The sequence below is a fragment of the Passer montanus genome, unplaced genomic scaffold, assembly GCF_014805655.1.
Source record: "Passer montanus isolate IOZ18808 unplaced genomic scaffold, ASM1480565v1 scaffold4, whole genome shotgun sequence".
Taxonomy (NCBI): domain Eukaryota; kingdom Metazoa; phylum Chordata; class Aves; order Passeriformes; family Passeridae; genus Passer; species Passer montanus.
In genome coordinates, this window is record NW_024368818.1 from 16,218,280 (window position 1) to 16,231,933 (window position 13,654).

Consider the following 13,654-nt stretch of genomic DNA (forward strand, 5'->3'; position numbering starts at 1 on the left):
AAAGAGCTGGCAGTGTTTCTTAGCAAACAAACATTGCTGACACTCTCAAAAGCACCCAGATTTGGAAAGAGAATTTCCACAAGCTTGAAGAACTCCTCGTTGTCAGCTTACATCCTGCACATGCCAGAATCAGAATAGCAGGCTCTGACCTCAGAACACACTGAAGGTCCATGGAAAGTAAAGACAGACCTTGCCCTGAACAACTCACAACTTTATTTAGCAGCTAATAAAAATCTGGCCAACAGGATAGGGAAGTGAAAAATAAATCCAACTGGAAGAAAAAAGTCAGTGCAGGTTTGGCTGAATCCTCTGGAAAGGGATAAAAAGGAGAAAGAAGAAAGTGCTGTGGGTTACAGACATGAAGCACACAGAAGAGGGCAAAGGATGGGTTTCAAAATGGGTGAAACCAAAGCAATGGGAGTTGCTGCACCATCTCAGGTTTGCAACCTTACTTGCAGCAATGGGAGGTTTCTGAACACAGAGCACAAAAGGAGAGCTAGGACTTTGAAGCTTGGTTTATAGCAAATGAAAACAGTGTAATTTAGAAGATATACACACATGTGTATATATGCATATACGCACAAATGTGCTAAAAAGAAAAAGAAATCATGGACTAAAAGAAAGATGAGCTTGTAACATGAAGGAGAAGAGAGGAAGGAACTGGTGTGTTTCTCCAGACGAGAATGAATATACATAAAGATATTTTAGGAGTATGGTTGCTTTGATTCTTAATTCCAGTTCACCTTTATGACAAAGCATAGTTATTAATTTATCAAACTGCCCTTTAATGAGTAGCTAATTATGCACCTTTAAAGTTTTGGTTATGGATGACTAAAGGCTTTCCCTTTGCCTTGAGAACAAATTAAGCAGTTTCTTGAAACTTTTTGTCTTAATCAACTTCCCAACTCACATTTCTCTATCAGCATATTATGATGCTGCTGAAGTTAGGGGTTCTGTACACAATGAAAAGAAATGTATTAAAAACTGGAGAGGAAGTTTTGTACTTAAGGAACAGTTTTTGCTGCTTGTCTCAGTTTATTGGTTAACCCAGATGAGTACATAGTACCCCTTTGTCATTAGTTAATCAAACTAGTTAATTACAAGTGCAACATGTAAGTAAATCTTGCATTCAAGTTCGGGTAGCTTTTCAAAATTTGAGGTTTGGTCTATTAGTAAGGTGACATGCAGAGTCTTTTGAGATACCAGGAAAATTCTGTGTTAGCCTTTAGGAGGACTAAAAGAACAGCAAGACACAGAATGTCTTCTACTTGATCAGAAGACAAGGAAACTGTCATGGTGACAAACTAAACATTTTATTTTGATAGCAGTGAAGTTTAGGGATAAAAATTTTGTAGAGTATAGAAGACAGCAGATTACATGACACTTGTGGCCCACTATTGAGCAGCCCCTCAATAGTGAATTCTGAGTCAGTTGCTGGCTTTGAGAGTCCTGCAAATTTGGAGGCAAGACCCAGGCAAGTCCTGCAAATGTGGAGCCTTAAGACCCCATCTCTGCAATTGAACCTAAAGCTGATTTGACTTTGCAATGTATTTGAGCTTCACAGGAGAAAAAACTGCAACTGTAGGTCATGTTCACAGCAACCTATGTTTTCAGATGCAAAATTTATTCATATAGGGAGCAAATACAAATAAATTAAGTACCTCTTCTTTTTCAGAATCACCATCCTTTCTGTAGTGACTCTTCAAGAATGTAGAATCAAAGCAGAAGCTGTACCATTTTGGTAAAAAATCATTGTTCTGAAGTGTCATATGCACACAAAAAGTCTTTTGTATATGCCTGACAGAGTGGAAGCTGTAGCAGTTACCAATCTCATACAAAACACCTGAAGCAGGAAGATATCAAAGACTGGCAAACTGCTTTTGACACTTTTAAACTCCACAGACTGCCTGGCTGATGAGAGGGATAGTGGATTCCCTGGAAGGCTGAAGAGCCTCTTTCCTTTTTTTCATAGTGTATAATAAATACCAAGTAGCATTTAAATTTCTATTATTAAATCAAGCAATTGCATTAGAGCTGTGAAGAGCTCCCTTCTCCCCTCTACTCTAACTTTACTGAAAGATTTCACCAGCTTTTAGACTTAGCTGGAGTAAATACCTGTGCATTTATTTTCAAAAATGTTTTCTGTCTGCATTTTGTTATATTGCATGCTGAATGGCTAACATAAACCCCTGGAATTTAAGAAAAACTGAATTCCTATTTAGTTTAAATAGGTTGCATTTATTTAAAAAAAAGAAACAAAAGGAATATATTTTGTATTTCATGTATTTATCTACCAGTAGCATGCATTTCTACAAGTTAAAAACTCCAGTCTTATTTGCTATGCCTCAAAACGAAGCAAAGCCCACCACAGTCCTCCCAGTCTCCTAACGGTGGCGCTGAAGCACAGGTAAGTTCACTTCTTGCAAAAAACCCCAAACTAATGGATACAGGTACAAACAAGGGCACTTTGGAGAATAAATACCCAACATTCTTGCCATCGCTAAAATTGACATTTTGAGTAGGATTGGAATTAAAAAAACTTCACCTTCACATCTTCAGCACTTAAGACTAGGTATTTTATGCTAGCAAGATGATTAACACATATATAAAGCAAACCTTTTATAACCCTGATTTTTTACAGTACATTGGAACTAAGTCCTCTTCTACTTGTAGAATAGGACATCAACAGTGACACTTCATGACATGCTTCTTTCATTGGGGAAGTAACTTTCATGTCCGAGAAATGTACTATTACAACTAGAGGAACTTTCAAAAAACTAAATTCTTCATGCCCATGTTCCATGCTGGTGAGATCTAACATGGCATAATGAGGATACAAATACATACCAATGAGCTTTAACACTAATCTTGCTGTCTTATCAGTAAGACTTCAAGAACAATCCAAGCAATGTTCAGAAACAGTTGACTTGCTCTTATATTTCTGCTGATTATTGGGATCATTTAAGGGATCAGAAATGTTTCAGTTGGACAACACAGTAATCCAGCTATCACAGCTACCCCTAACACTGAGTTCTGTAAGCACCTTCTTTCTTGAAGTTGTTTTCAGTGAATAAGAAATTTAAAAATCCCTACAATTTACATAACAATCAGCAGATGTTTGAAATACAAAGTGGCATTTGACAGCACAAAACCAGAACAGTAACAGAGCAGAAACTGTCAAAAAAGCTACTACTGTGTTCCTCTCCCAAGTTCCACCCCCATGCTTTTAATTTAATTCCCAAGGTTCCTTTTTGAGGCTAACAAATAAAAATCCACCTTATTTTGTCAATTTTGCAACCATAAGCATCCTGAGAGGTAGTGTATCTTCTATCCACGTGTTTGGGGAGTTCATCATCTTCTCCCAAAGGGCAGTTTCATCTGAAGTAGAATCCATCCAATCTACTGTAGTTCCATAGCTTTTGCCTAGAAAAATGTCAGTTTTCAGAGAAAAATTACTTAATCTGCTGCAGATTTAAGCACAGACAATCAAATTTGCCTGCTCTAAAATGGTTACACCTCCTCAAGTAGCTGACCTAGTGTTTTGGAAACCCAGTTCTACATTTTTACTCTTGAGCAATTATGTCAAATTCAGTTAATAACTGTTTCACACAAATTTTGTCATCTTTGTCCAGATTTTTTCCTTTTGTATCCTTGGTCTTTTTGTCACAATCCCAAGGAAAAAGATGTCAATTGTCCATACATCTGAGAAGGTTTAACAATAAAACAGAGTACTGATTTTGTACTGAAATGCAACCTTGGGTACTTAAAATTGAAATTAATATTTATTATTCTAATTTGTAATTTAGATTATTCTGGTGAGCCATGCAAGAAATTAATTTGTGAAAAATTGTTTGTACATTGCATTTCTTGAGAAGACTCCAAACACATCCTCCTCTCAGATCAGAGAGCAGAATGAAAGTGAAAAATATGAGAATTGTAAGCTTTTCCTGTTGGTATATCTGCACATCTTATATTGCCCTTATGCTAAAGACTTGTTTGCATTTATAATTTTTCCTATTCAGTATCTTCCAATCTTATCCTACATTCATGATCTATCCTTTTATTTCCACCCACTGCTGTCTTTAAACTATTTTTTTTGCATGAGTAAGTTTGCAAGACATTATCAGATTTCAGGTGCAGAATACCATATTCTTGTAGTTTAAACAGATACAATGTATGGCCAGACAAAGGTTTTTTCCTAATATTTCTGAATACCATATTCTTGTAGTTTAAACAGTACCAGATACAATGTATGGCCAGACAAAGGTTTTTTCCTAATATTTCTCCTTGCCGGTCATCCTAACCCTTCTAACACTACTATTATTTACATTTCAGGATCTTTTTTAAAGAATAGGTATGTTACTAAATGAAACTGTTCAAGGGAAAAGAGAGACTTAAAGAGAAGAAATGGAAAAGGGGGGGAAAAAAAAGGAAAGACTACTCTGTAAATTAAGTATTAATGTGGTGATTGTCCAGTACCTGTTCCAAGGCCTATCCGGAGGCCTCCCAGAAAGTGGTTTGCCAGTTTGTTGTGATCCCAGACTGTGAGTTCTATGCAGGCTTCTTTCAAATCTTCTGGTCTAAAGCCATCATAGACCATGGTGTGGTTGAACACCGGGTTTGTAGTTTTTGAAACCGTCCTTGTTTTCTGGCGACTTTTTCTGCTGGTGTCTGGAAGAATGGTACTTCAGAGAGAAAAAGCACTGTCAGTTTGCACTTGCGCAGCACAGCCTGTGTTAAACATACTGAAAGGACAAAAGCTTCTGATTAACTGTGTTTTGCATGCTAAAATAGGACTGAAGATACAGTGCTTTACAGAGATGGAGTGAAGGGTCATATTCTCAGTCCCTTGCAGGAAATACTTGCAGCAGGTATCCACCCTTGTGCTTCAGAGGATGGAAGGGCAAGGCAGGTAGGGAAGAGGCACAAGTGAGTTTATTTGCTCAGTTATCACTGATGACACTGAAACATTTTGTTGCTGCCAGAGATTTCCCCAACCATCTTGTTATTCTTGTCTCCACATTTTTAGTCTGTATGTGGAAAGGAAGGGGGAAGAAATCCAACTATGCATTCACACTATTACACTATTTCACTCTTCTGTCCCCTCCCAAAATTTGCTAAGCTAAACCAAGTTTTGCAGAAACATGTTTTGCTTAAATGTGAATAAAAGCCAGAACAGTTTGACTAGTCATTCCACCAAGTGACTGAGAGACAAAAACAAAGTGTAATAATGACACTGAAAGCTCTCCCAGTAAGTTTTACTTACTGGGTGGTACATACTTAGCATCTGGAACCTGTAAATTATGAAGGACAATTTGCACTACAATAAAGGAGAATCAGAAGGCAATTCAGTGTTCTTTTAATAAGAATGTAGAAAAAGAAGATACAATTAGAAAGCAAAATTGTAGCTTTATTAGGCCACCATTTGATGACTCAACCACAATTCTTACCATTTAATAAAAGAGTTGAGCCTATTGCCTCTCAGAAGAGGGAGGTTATGGCATTCCTTCACCCAGATGTGGACTTCACCAGTGGATAGCGTCTTCTTTCCTGTAAAAAAAAACAAACAAAACAAAACATCTGCTTAAGCAGATAGCTTTTAAAGGTGTTTTGTCTGATGCAGCAGTTCTTGCCCATTTGCAGAGGTGATATTCAGCCTGGACTTGTTATCTCACATCTTAATTCAACATTGCTCTCTGTACTCTGGAAATTGAAATATTCATCCCATCAAAGTACCGCAAGATCACATCATGTCTGCATTCCTACAATGACTTTTTCTTCTCTTACAACTAAGCAAACACATGCCACTGGTCTACTCTTCCCAAGACTCCTAGATAAACAGATCAGCTTGTCATCACTCTATGTGATGTTAGCATTTATTGTTGCTTGTACTTTCAAATAAGCTCTTTTATGTTCTTAATATATTTGGTTCTTACTGACTGGTTGTCTGGATTAGAGACCTGACCTGGCTTCACTCTCAGATTGGTCCACTGTCTGTTGCCAGACAAGATTAAACCCAACTGATTAGACTGCTATAAATTTCTGCTTTCTAAATACTTGCTGCTACTTCCTGTACTTAGTATTGCATTAAATTCAGTGTGTTGTCATTGCTTAGCACATCACAGCATCTGCCCGATGATTCATAATCTCTAAAATTATTGAGAAAACAATTTTGTTACATGTACATATTGCATTACAAATCTTAGATTGTGACAATGAGGTAATTTCTTCATCAGTAGCATTAAAAACAACAAAAGATCTCAAAATGGTCTTTGGGGTTCTAAACTGTATTCAAAATCAGAGTGACTTACTCCTCTAGGAAGAAAACAGACAGAAGCTGTCTGAAGTGAATGACAAACATTAAGGGAGAACTTCTTTTTTTTTTAAATAAAAAAAAAAGGACAAAATCACCAAAGGCTTGACAAGCCCAAGCAAAGCAGCAATGCTTACCTCCAACTGGATGTGGGATGTACTGGAGGGCTAGTTTCATCTCCCCTCTGTTTTCTAGATTAAGTGTTATTGCTGAAGTCTGAAATAAAAAAAAATGAAACCAAACATCTGAAATTAAAATGGTGCTGCACTTGCTCCACATCCTCAGCAGGTTTACTCCATATTTGGTTAACAAGTGCCTTCAGATTTCCGTTGCATCAATATAACAATGAGAAATATTTTGAAATTCCTATTCCTTAGACTGTGAGAAAGTTTCTCCTACTGTAACAGCTAGTTAGACCACAAGACATCTCAGAACTGTATTTCTGTTTAGCAGTGTATAAGTATTTATTATTATAATCAGCACAAAACCCACAGAACACACAGGAACAGGCCTAAATAATGATTTGGCTTTGTACTTACACAGCAGAAAATACAATACAGCCAACCTACCCTTGGCTTGAGAGGAAACCAGTTGATCTGCTTATTGGATGGATCATTCCAGTCCCAAGCTCCTAAATCCAACTCCACTTCACCAAGGAAGCTATTCCTGCCAAAGGTATCATTGTGCCAGACAGAGATATTGAGGCTTTGATTCTTTAGGAGCTCCTTCTCAATTTTATACTGCCAGGAAGAAGTAAGAAAACAAAAATTAAAACAAGCTGAATTTTTACCAATGCTATGTCAGAAAGCAACACGGTTAGAAAAAAGTGTCTTGGTTTACTTGTCCATAATTGCCCTCTTCTGCATTTCAGAAAGCAAACAAATCACAATAAAACCCAACTATTTCCTTTTTATTTCTAACAGCTTAAGCTCATACATGGCTTGTGTTTGTTTACAAGAAGTATAAAACCACCGGTGTTCTTAATGCTGGATCCAGAGACCACTGCAGAGTTAGCCTATTAATGAAAGCACACAGCCAGCTCTGCAGAGCAATCCCTCTCATGGTAATGTTCCTTTTGAGTACAAAGTGCCCAAAGTCTGAGGTTCCTCACACATCACACATACACTATATTATATCCAGTAATAATTTGATAAATACCCGCAGTATTTCATTATAGACTGGGTTAAAAGTTTTCTTTTTGATAGATGTCTTCCGTTTGCCCAGTCTGTATTTCTCTGGAAGCAGGTAGGTCTTTACATACCTAAAATTTAGACAGGGTTGTTAGAAGAGTGAAAAAATTCCCAAAAACCTAAAAAATCCAGACCCTCTCCAACTTCATCTTCCAAATACACAAGTATTTGCTCACAAAGTAAAAGAAATCCACTTGAGTAGGCATTATGTTATTCAGTTTGCATATTTAAGAATTACAACAGCAGTGGTGATGTGTAAAATCATCACTTTCTTATAATATCCTTCTCCAGGGAAAAATCTGTTGAAATGTCTCCTCAGCACATGAAAATATAGAATATATACCTGTAGCAGGCCCAAGTGTCATATTTATAGGTTCTAATCCTACTGAAAACATATCAAAGTGGTGTTTACCAGCTGAAAAGTGGAATTTCAAAAGATAATTTAATGTTCTTAAAATTTTTAATTTCCTGTGTTAATACATATACACACACCAATTTATAAGGGCAGTTCTCTATGCAGAGTAAAAAAAAAAAACCTCATAAAGCACATTATAGCCTCTTCATCTGTTTGGGAGCTTTACTCCAGAAGGTTAGAGTCTTAAAAGTGGAATTTCAAAAGATAATTTAATATTCTTAAAAATTTTAATTTCCTGTGTTAATACATATACACACACCAATTTATAAGGGTAGTTCTATACTCAGAGTAAAAAAAAAACCTCATAAAGCACATTATAGCCTCTTCATCTGTTTGGGAGCTTTACTCCAGAAGGTTAGAGAGACTGGAAAACCCCAGAAGTTTTCATTTCCACATTAAAAGAAAAACTTCCATTAGAAAATAAACGCATTCTTTGTACTTACGGGTCTGAGCGCTGTCGCTTAACATCTGCCACTGCCAGGTCTTTACACTGGCAAATAAAGATGTGGAGCTCGTTCAGCTGCTCCACATAATCAATGGCAAACTGAATGTTCCCCTTCACATCCACATTGCCAAAGTCTGCACTGTAGATGCTCATTAGGCTGCCACTCACCTGCAGTGTACAAGAGGAGAAATATTTTCCAGACATTGCATTTCACCAGGTACTTCAGGATCAGGGTAGAAGTTGTGCTCAGGATTCAGACAGTAAAGAAATCAACTGCATCTCTTTAGATGTAACAATAAAATGTAATGGACACCATTATACAAGCTTCTCAGCAAGCAGATTAATGAAAGAAAGATATTTCGAAATCAAAGGTGTTTGTTCAGGATTCTTACAACAAAAAAGTTTGAATGGGTTTACTGCTTGAGATAGAATAAATTAAATTAAAGGATGCTGTAGATATGAAGCTTGGCTGTGCACAGATCCTTGAAATATTATTTCTACATCTCCTCAGCTCATCTTCCTTGCAGCAAGCAGAGACTAAGAGTTTAGGACAACAGACCTTCTCTAAAATACTAACAAAAAGATTAAGAGATAAAGTCTATATGGCTGAATAAAACACTGAAAATTAAATACTAAATACAGAGAAGAAGAAAGATGTGTCTGTATATATATATATCTATAATTTTTATCTCAACATCCTTCCCCAAAATTCTGTTTTTCTTACTCAAAGTCCACATAAACCAACGACTTTTGGTTAGCTAGTTGACTCAACTACACACCTGATATATTAATAATATCTCCCGCTTTGACTCATCTCTCTCCCCTTTCTCCCTTTCTAAATGTTTGTTCTTTGTGAATTGTTCCTCATTTTCAGCTACAAATGTAAGCTCTGAGGGTAAAATCCATATCTTTGTTCAGAGCCCTGAACAAGCTCCTATATATTACTAGGGAAAAAAATTGAAATCGATTTAATTTTACTTTACTTGCTTCAGGCAATTCCATGCAAGGAACCATGTTATGTTCATATAACAGAAATGGAAAGGAGACAGAGATGGCAAAGGAAGAAAGATACAATGAATGAGGAAAGAGCCAAAACAATATGGCAGAAATTAGCAAAAGCAAAGTGCCTTTAAAATAATGCTTTGGTTTACATACAGAGGATAAGGAGGCCATGCCAGAAGAGCTGCTAAGATTGGTTAGAGAGCTGGGACTCTTCTTGATTCTGCCAAAGGAATAACTGCTTTCTGATGTTGTATCTGTCTCTCTGTCATCACTCTACAAAAACATCACAGAAAGAAAGTCTCTGTATGTTCTTTATAGTCACATGGAAAATTATAAAACAAACAAACAGAATTTTAATGCAGGTTGAGACTCAGTGGACGTCTGAATTTAAATTCCCTTGTAGTGCAACATGAATAATATTTCTAGAATTAGGTCATGCATTTAAAATTGAAAGGGAGTTTTTCTGATGAACACCCTACACTGATATTTTTTTTAAGCAGCAAAGCAACTAGATTTGGGGAGTTGTTTCTATGTTTTAAATCTGAAGTAGCAAAGAAAAATTACAAAATTAAGTTTATTGGAACAATTTAACTCAACTTCTCTGTGTCACTGTCTAATGCATAACCTATGCAATTGTTAATGCTCAGTTCTTTTAGCAGTCCTTTCTGTTATATAGTAAATGCTGTCAGCTCTGTGCCTCTCTCTTAAGGGCAGCTGGCCAGAAGGTAACATTCAGAGAACAGCCCTGGATACAGTAAGTGGTTTTTGCAAAGCCTTTCTGGCAAGAGGGAAGCAGGGCTTTGCTTTTCCATGAGGGAATTGCAGCTTTTGTTTCCGTGGTCATTATCAGGTTATGTACTCACAACCCCATTGTTTCTCAGTGCTACTTCTGCAGTAAAGAATTGATTTCCCTTCCCACATGTGCCTTCCTATGCAAGCTGTTACAGATAACTTAATCTTCCTGTTGTATTCCACCCAGGAACAATTTACAAGGTCTCCCAGCTCCTTCAAAAGTTTTGAACTGATGTCATAGATCTTCTCATAACAGATACAAGATTAGTAAACAACAGTTTCCACACATATTAAGAAAATAGTTATTTATATAAATTATATAAACATTTAGCATATAAAGAACTTTTCAATTTGCTTATAAAATCTGGTTATGTCTATTAAGTAAAAGCAGGCCAGGATTTTTTCTCTGTTCAGATGGTTTAGATAAGATACTGATGATAGGTTTAGATAAGATACTAGGAAGAAGTTTTTCATTGCAAGGGTGGTGAGGCACTGGCACTGGTTCCCCAGAGAAGCTGTGGCTGTCCCCACCCCTGGAAGTGTTCAAGGCCAGGCTGGATGGAGCCCTGAGCATCCTGGTCTAGTGAAATGTGTCCCTGCCCATGGCAGGGGGGTTGGAACTGGACAGTCTTTTAAGGTCCTTTCCAAACCAAACCATTCTGTGATTCTTCTGATAGAGAATCATAGATGTCATAGGCCTGACAGTTCAAACTGCTTATCACTTTTCAAACTTCAATGTCATTTTAGGAGATTAGAATATGGCCTCAGAGCTTATTCTGAGGTTCACACCATAATGATGATAACAACAATAATCAAGCATGGCATGTTGTTAGCAGTTCTGAAATTTTACTTGCACAGAGTTAATGGTCAGGTAGTTATCTGAAACGATAACATTTCAGAGATGGAGCTTACCTCTTCCTGTAAGAATGATGGTACCGACTTGCTCAGTCCCTTGAGTTTTTCAGGGTTGGAAAATGGTTTATCAGGCTGTGAAGTCACTGTGGAAACTGAAAAGCAGTAATTCAAAAGGCTTCAAAAACATGTTTGTACATCAGAACAGTGAGATTCCATAACAGGACACAGTTAGAGGCAAACCACTTTGGATGAAATCCATGCACATGCACATCCACCTTGGATGCAAGGGGCTTTTTTCCCCCCACAGGACTCAGAGAAGCTATAATTAGGAAGAATAATCTACTTTGGCATTGTCTGTAACAGTGACCAACAAGCTTGACAAGGACAAGAAATGTTCCTTGATATGAGGTAGGTTGGGTGCTATAAGCAAATTCTGATCAAAAGCAATGAAGAAAACATTGCAGATTACCTTCTAGATTTTCCTCCTGGAACAAGAATAAGCACACTTGTGCACTAACAATATCATCACTAACATTAGAATTATCATCGTATTCTTAGTAAGAAGCCAAACTTTGTTCTATTTACTCAGTCTATTTAACTGCAATAGGCACATTTCTGTAAATCAAGCAAATTCTAGATCTGGCCAAGGAAGTTGCAGTATTGTTACTCAATTATAAGATGTATATCTTATTAATGATGCACTTTTTTGCACTCTCTCTCTTCCATACTTGCATACCTCTACTGCATCTCACTTCTGTGCTCTTTCACTGTACAAAAACTAATTGCACAAGCTAGGCTTGCAAAAATCCAGTTTACAGTAAGCTCATGATCCTCAGAATTTTTCATGCTCTAGCCCCACTTACATTTAATAGTACAGAAATATTAATTGTATGACATTGAGAGATGCATCAATATGATGTGACAGAAAATGATATGGCAAAAAACAGCCACCTACAGGAGCACATATTTATTGCATAAAATGAAACACTGCACACACTGGGATTGTTTGCAAGGTGAGTGAAACTTGTGCAAAGCTTTTGATGTCAAAACTCAACCAATGCTTAAGAGATCAGTTATTGTTAGTATGCAATTAGATGCAGTAAGTAGAGCAAGTATCTAGACCAGATGTGTAACTTGTTAAATGAAAAAGTACTGTTAATGTATTAGTTCAGCTGTCAGACGAAAAGCCTCTCCAGTATCTGCTGGAAGAATCCTATTACTCACTTTCTGATGCATTTTCAGTCCTCTCTTGATGCTGATCAGGTTTCAGACCTGCTCAGTGCAGTATTAACAGTCATTCAGCAGCACAGTTTTCCAAGGTTATAAATAGCATCAATATACTTTATGTGTGGGATTTTTCTGGTTTTTTTGGTGGTTTGGGTTTTTTTTTACTTCCCCAGACCACATGAACATTGTGGGGTTTTTTCTTTCCAATAGTTAGTAGTGGTTTAGGTATTAGGCCTGTATGGGCATTAGGTCTTTTTGATTTTGGTGCATTATGGAGCCTTTCTGTTTATGCAAACATAAATTCAGACCTAGGGACATGGCTCAGTGGTGAATTTGCCCATGCTGGTTTAAAGGTTGCATTTGATGATCCTAAAGGTTTTCTCCAACTTAAACAATTCTATGATTCTGTTTCTGCATTTTGCATTGCTGTTCTCCTTTGAGGAGCTGGATCATGAGAAAATATGAGTGTAATATAAGTGTACAAGCTAAAAAAATCAGTCTTTTTGCTGTTCCAAAAGACCAGTCTTTTCAAGAGAACTTGCCTTATTCTGCCTGTACAGCCATCAATTTGTCTCTCTGTCATTTTTTCATAACTTCAATCTTAATAAATTAAACTCAAATTCCCCCTGCTCTTTTCAGATTAGTCTGTAAACATTCACACTGAATGCCAAAACAGGCTTTCAGTAGGGGTCTCCACTTGAAAGCAGAGTGCAGGATGGTGCTTAAGTCTTGTTACTTTACTGGGTATTGTAGGTATTCTAATACGATATGATTATCCTATTGCTACTATGGGCCACTGGCATGCACAATGCTTTAAACATCTAAACCATGAAATAAAAAATACAACTGCACACAACTGTTCTTTTAAAACTGTAGTGCTCCAATCCAGTAAATAAAGCATTGTGTGCTATATTCCACTATATTCAATATTATTTGATAGTTTTCAATTCTGTTTATTTTGACACGTTCCTGGAGCAGGTTTGCTTTTTATTTTTCTTAGATTTGGAATTTCTAAAGGTATACAGAAAAAATTATCTGTAAGGCATCTATAATGCACTGATGATATCAGCAGTGGCTGATCTAGAAGTTCATCTATTGCTTACAATAATGCTACTTTATAGGACTAAGGCAGGGATATTTAGAGAGGTTCCTTTCCAGTTGAGGTATTCTGAAAGGTGTCTTGCACTAGCAAAAGTCATCTTGGATCTTACAATGCAATGGATAAACAGACAAATTGAATATTTACTGAGGCAAATTTCTTTCAACTGAGCTTGTGTTCAAAGCTCCCTAGGATTTCAGTAGCTCATAGGCTGAATGACTGAAGGCCAAAAGAATACACTGATAAGTGGCACAGTTTCTACAGATACAGGAGGACACAAATAGATTCCTTAAGAATAAACACCACCACAGAATTC

The 13,654-nt window shown here is 36.9% G+C and overlaps 1 protein-coding gene across 15 annotated transcripts in view; it reads right to left on the reverse strand.

The window, feature by feature from the left end:
• Positions 1 to 2,223: 2,223 nt before the first annotated feature.
• SYTL2 (synaptotagmin like 2) overlaps positions 2,224 to 13,654 on the reverse strand; it is a 40,733-nt gene continuing 29,302 nt past the window's right edge. For 6 of the 15 annotated variants that reach the window (XM_039718634.1, XM_039718624.1, XM_039718623.1 and 3 more), the window contains exons 10-19: positions 12,237 to 12,284; positions 11,070 to 11,164; positions 9,519 to 9,638; positions 8,362 to 8,531; positions 7,472 to 7,574; positions 6,883 to 7,053; positions 6,451 to 6,529; positions 5,451 to 5,550; positions 4,480 to 4,685; positions 2,224 to 3,423 (exon numbers count right to left, since the gene is read on the reverse strand). In XM_039718634.1, coding sequence (XP_039574568.1) covers positions 3,278 to 3,423; positions 4,480 to 4,685; positions 5,451 to 5,550; positions 6,451 to 6,529; positions 6,883 to 7,053; positions 7,472 to 7,574; positions 8,362 to 8,531; positions 9,519 to 9,638; positions 11,070 to 11,164; positions 12,237 to 12,284 — 1,238 coding nt within the window. In that variant the 3' untranslated portion in view covers positions 2,224 to 3,277. The remainder of the gene's footprint in view (positions 3,424 to 4,479; positions 4,686 to 5,450; positions 5,551 to 6,450; positions 6,530 to 6,882; positions 7,054 to 7,471; positions 7,575 to 8,361; positions 8,532 to 9,518; positions 9,639 to 11,069; positions 11,165 to 12,236; positions 12,285 to 13,654) is intronic. The other 9 variants (XM_039718637.1, XM_039718626.1, XM_039718628.1 and 6 more) reach the window with 3 other exon arrangements.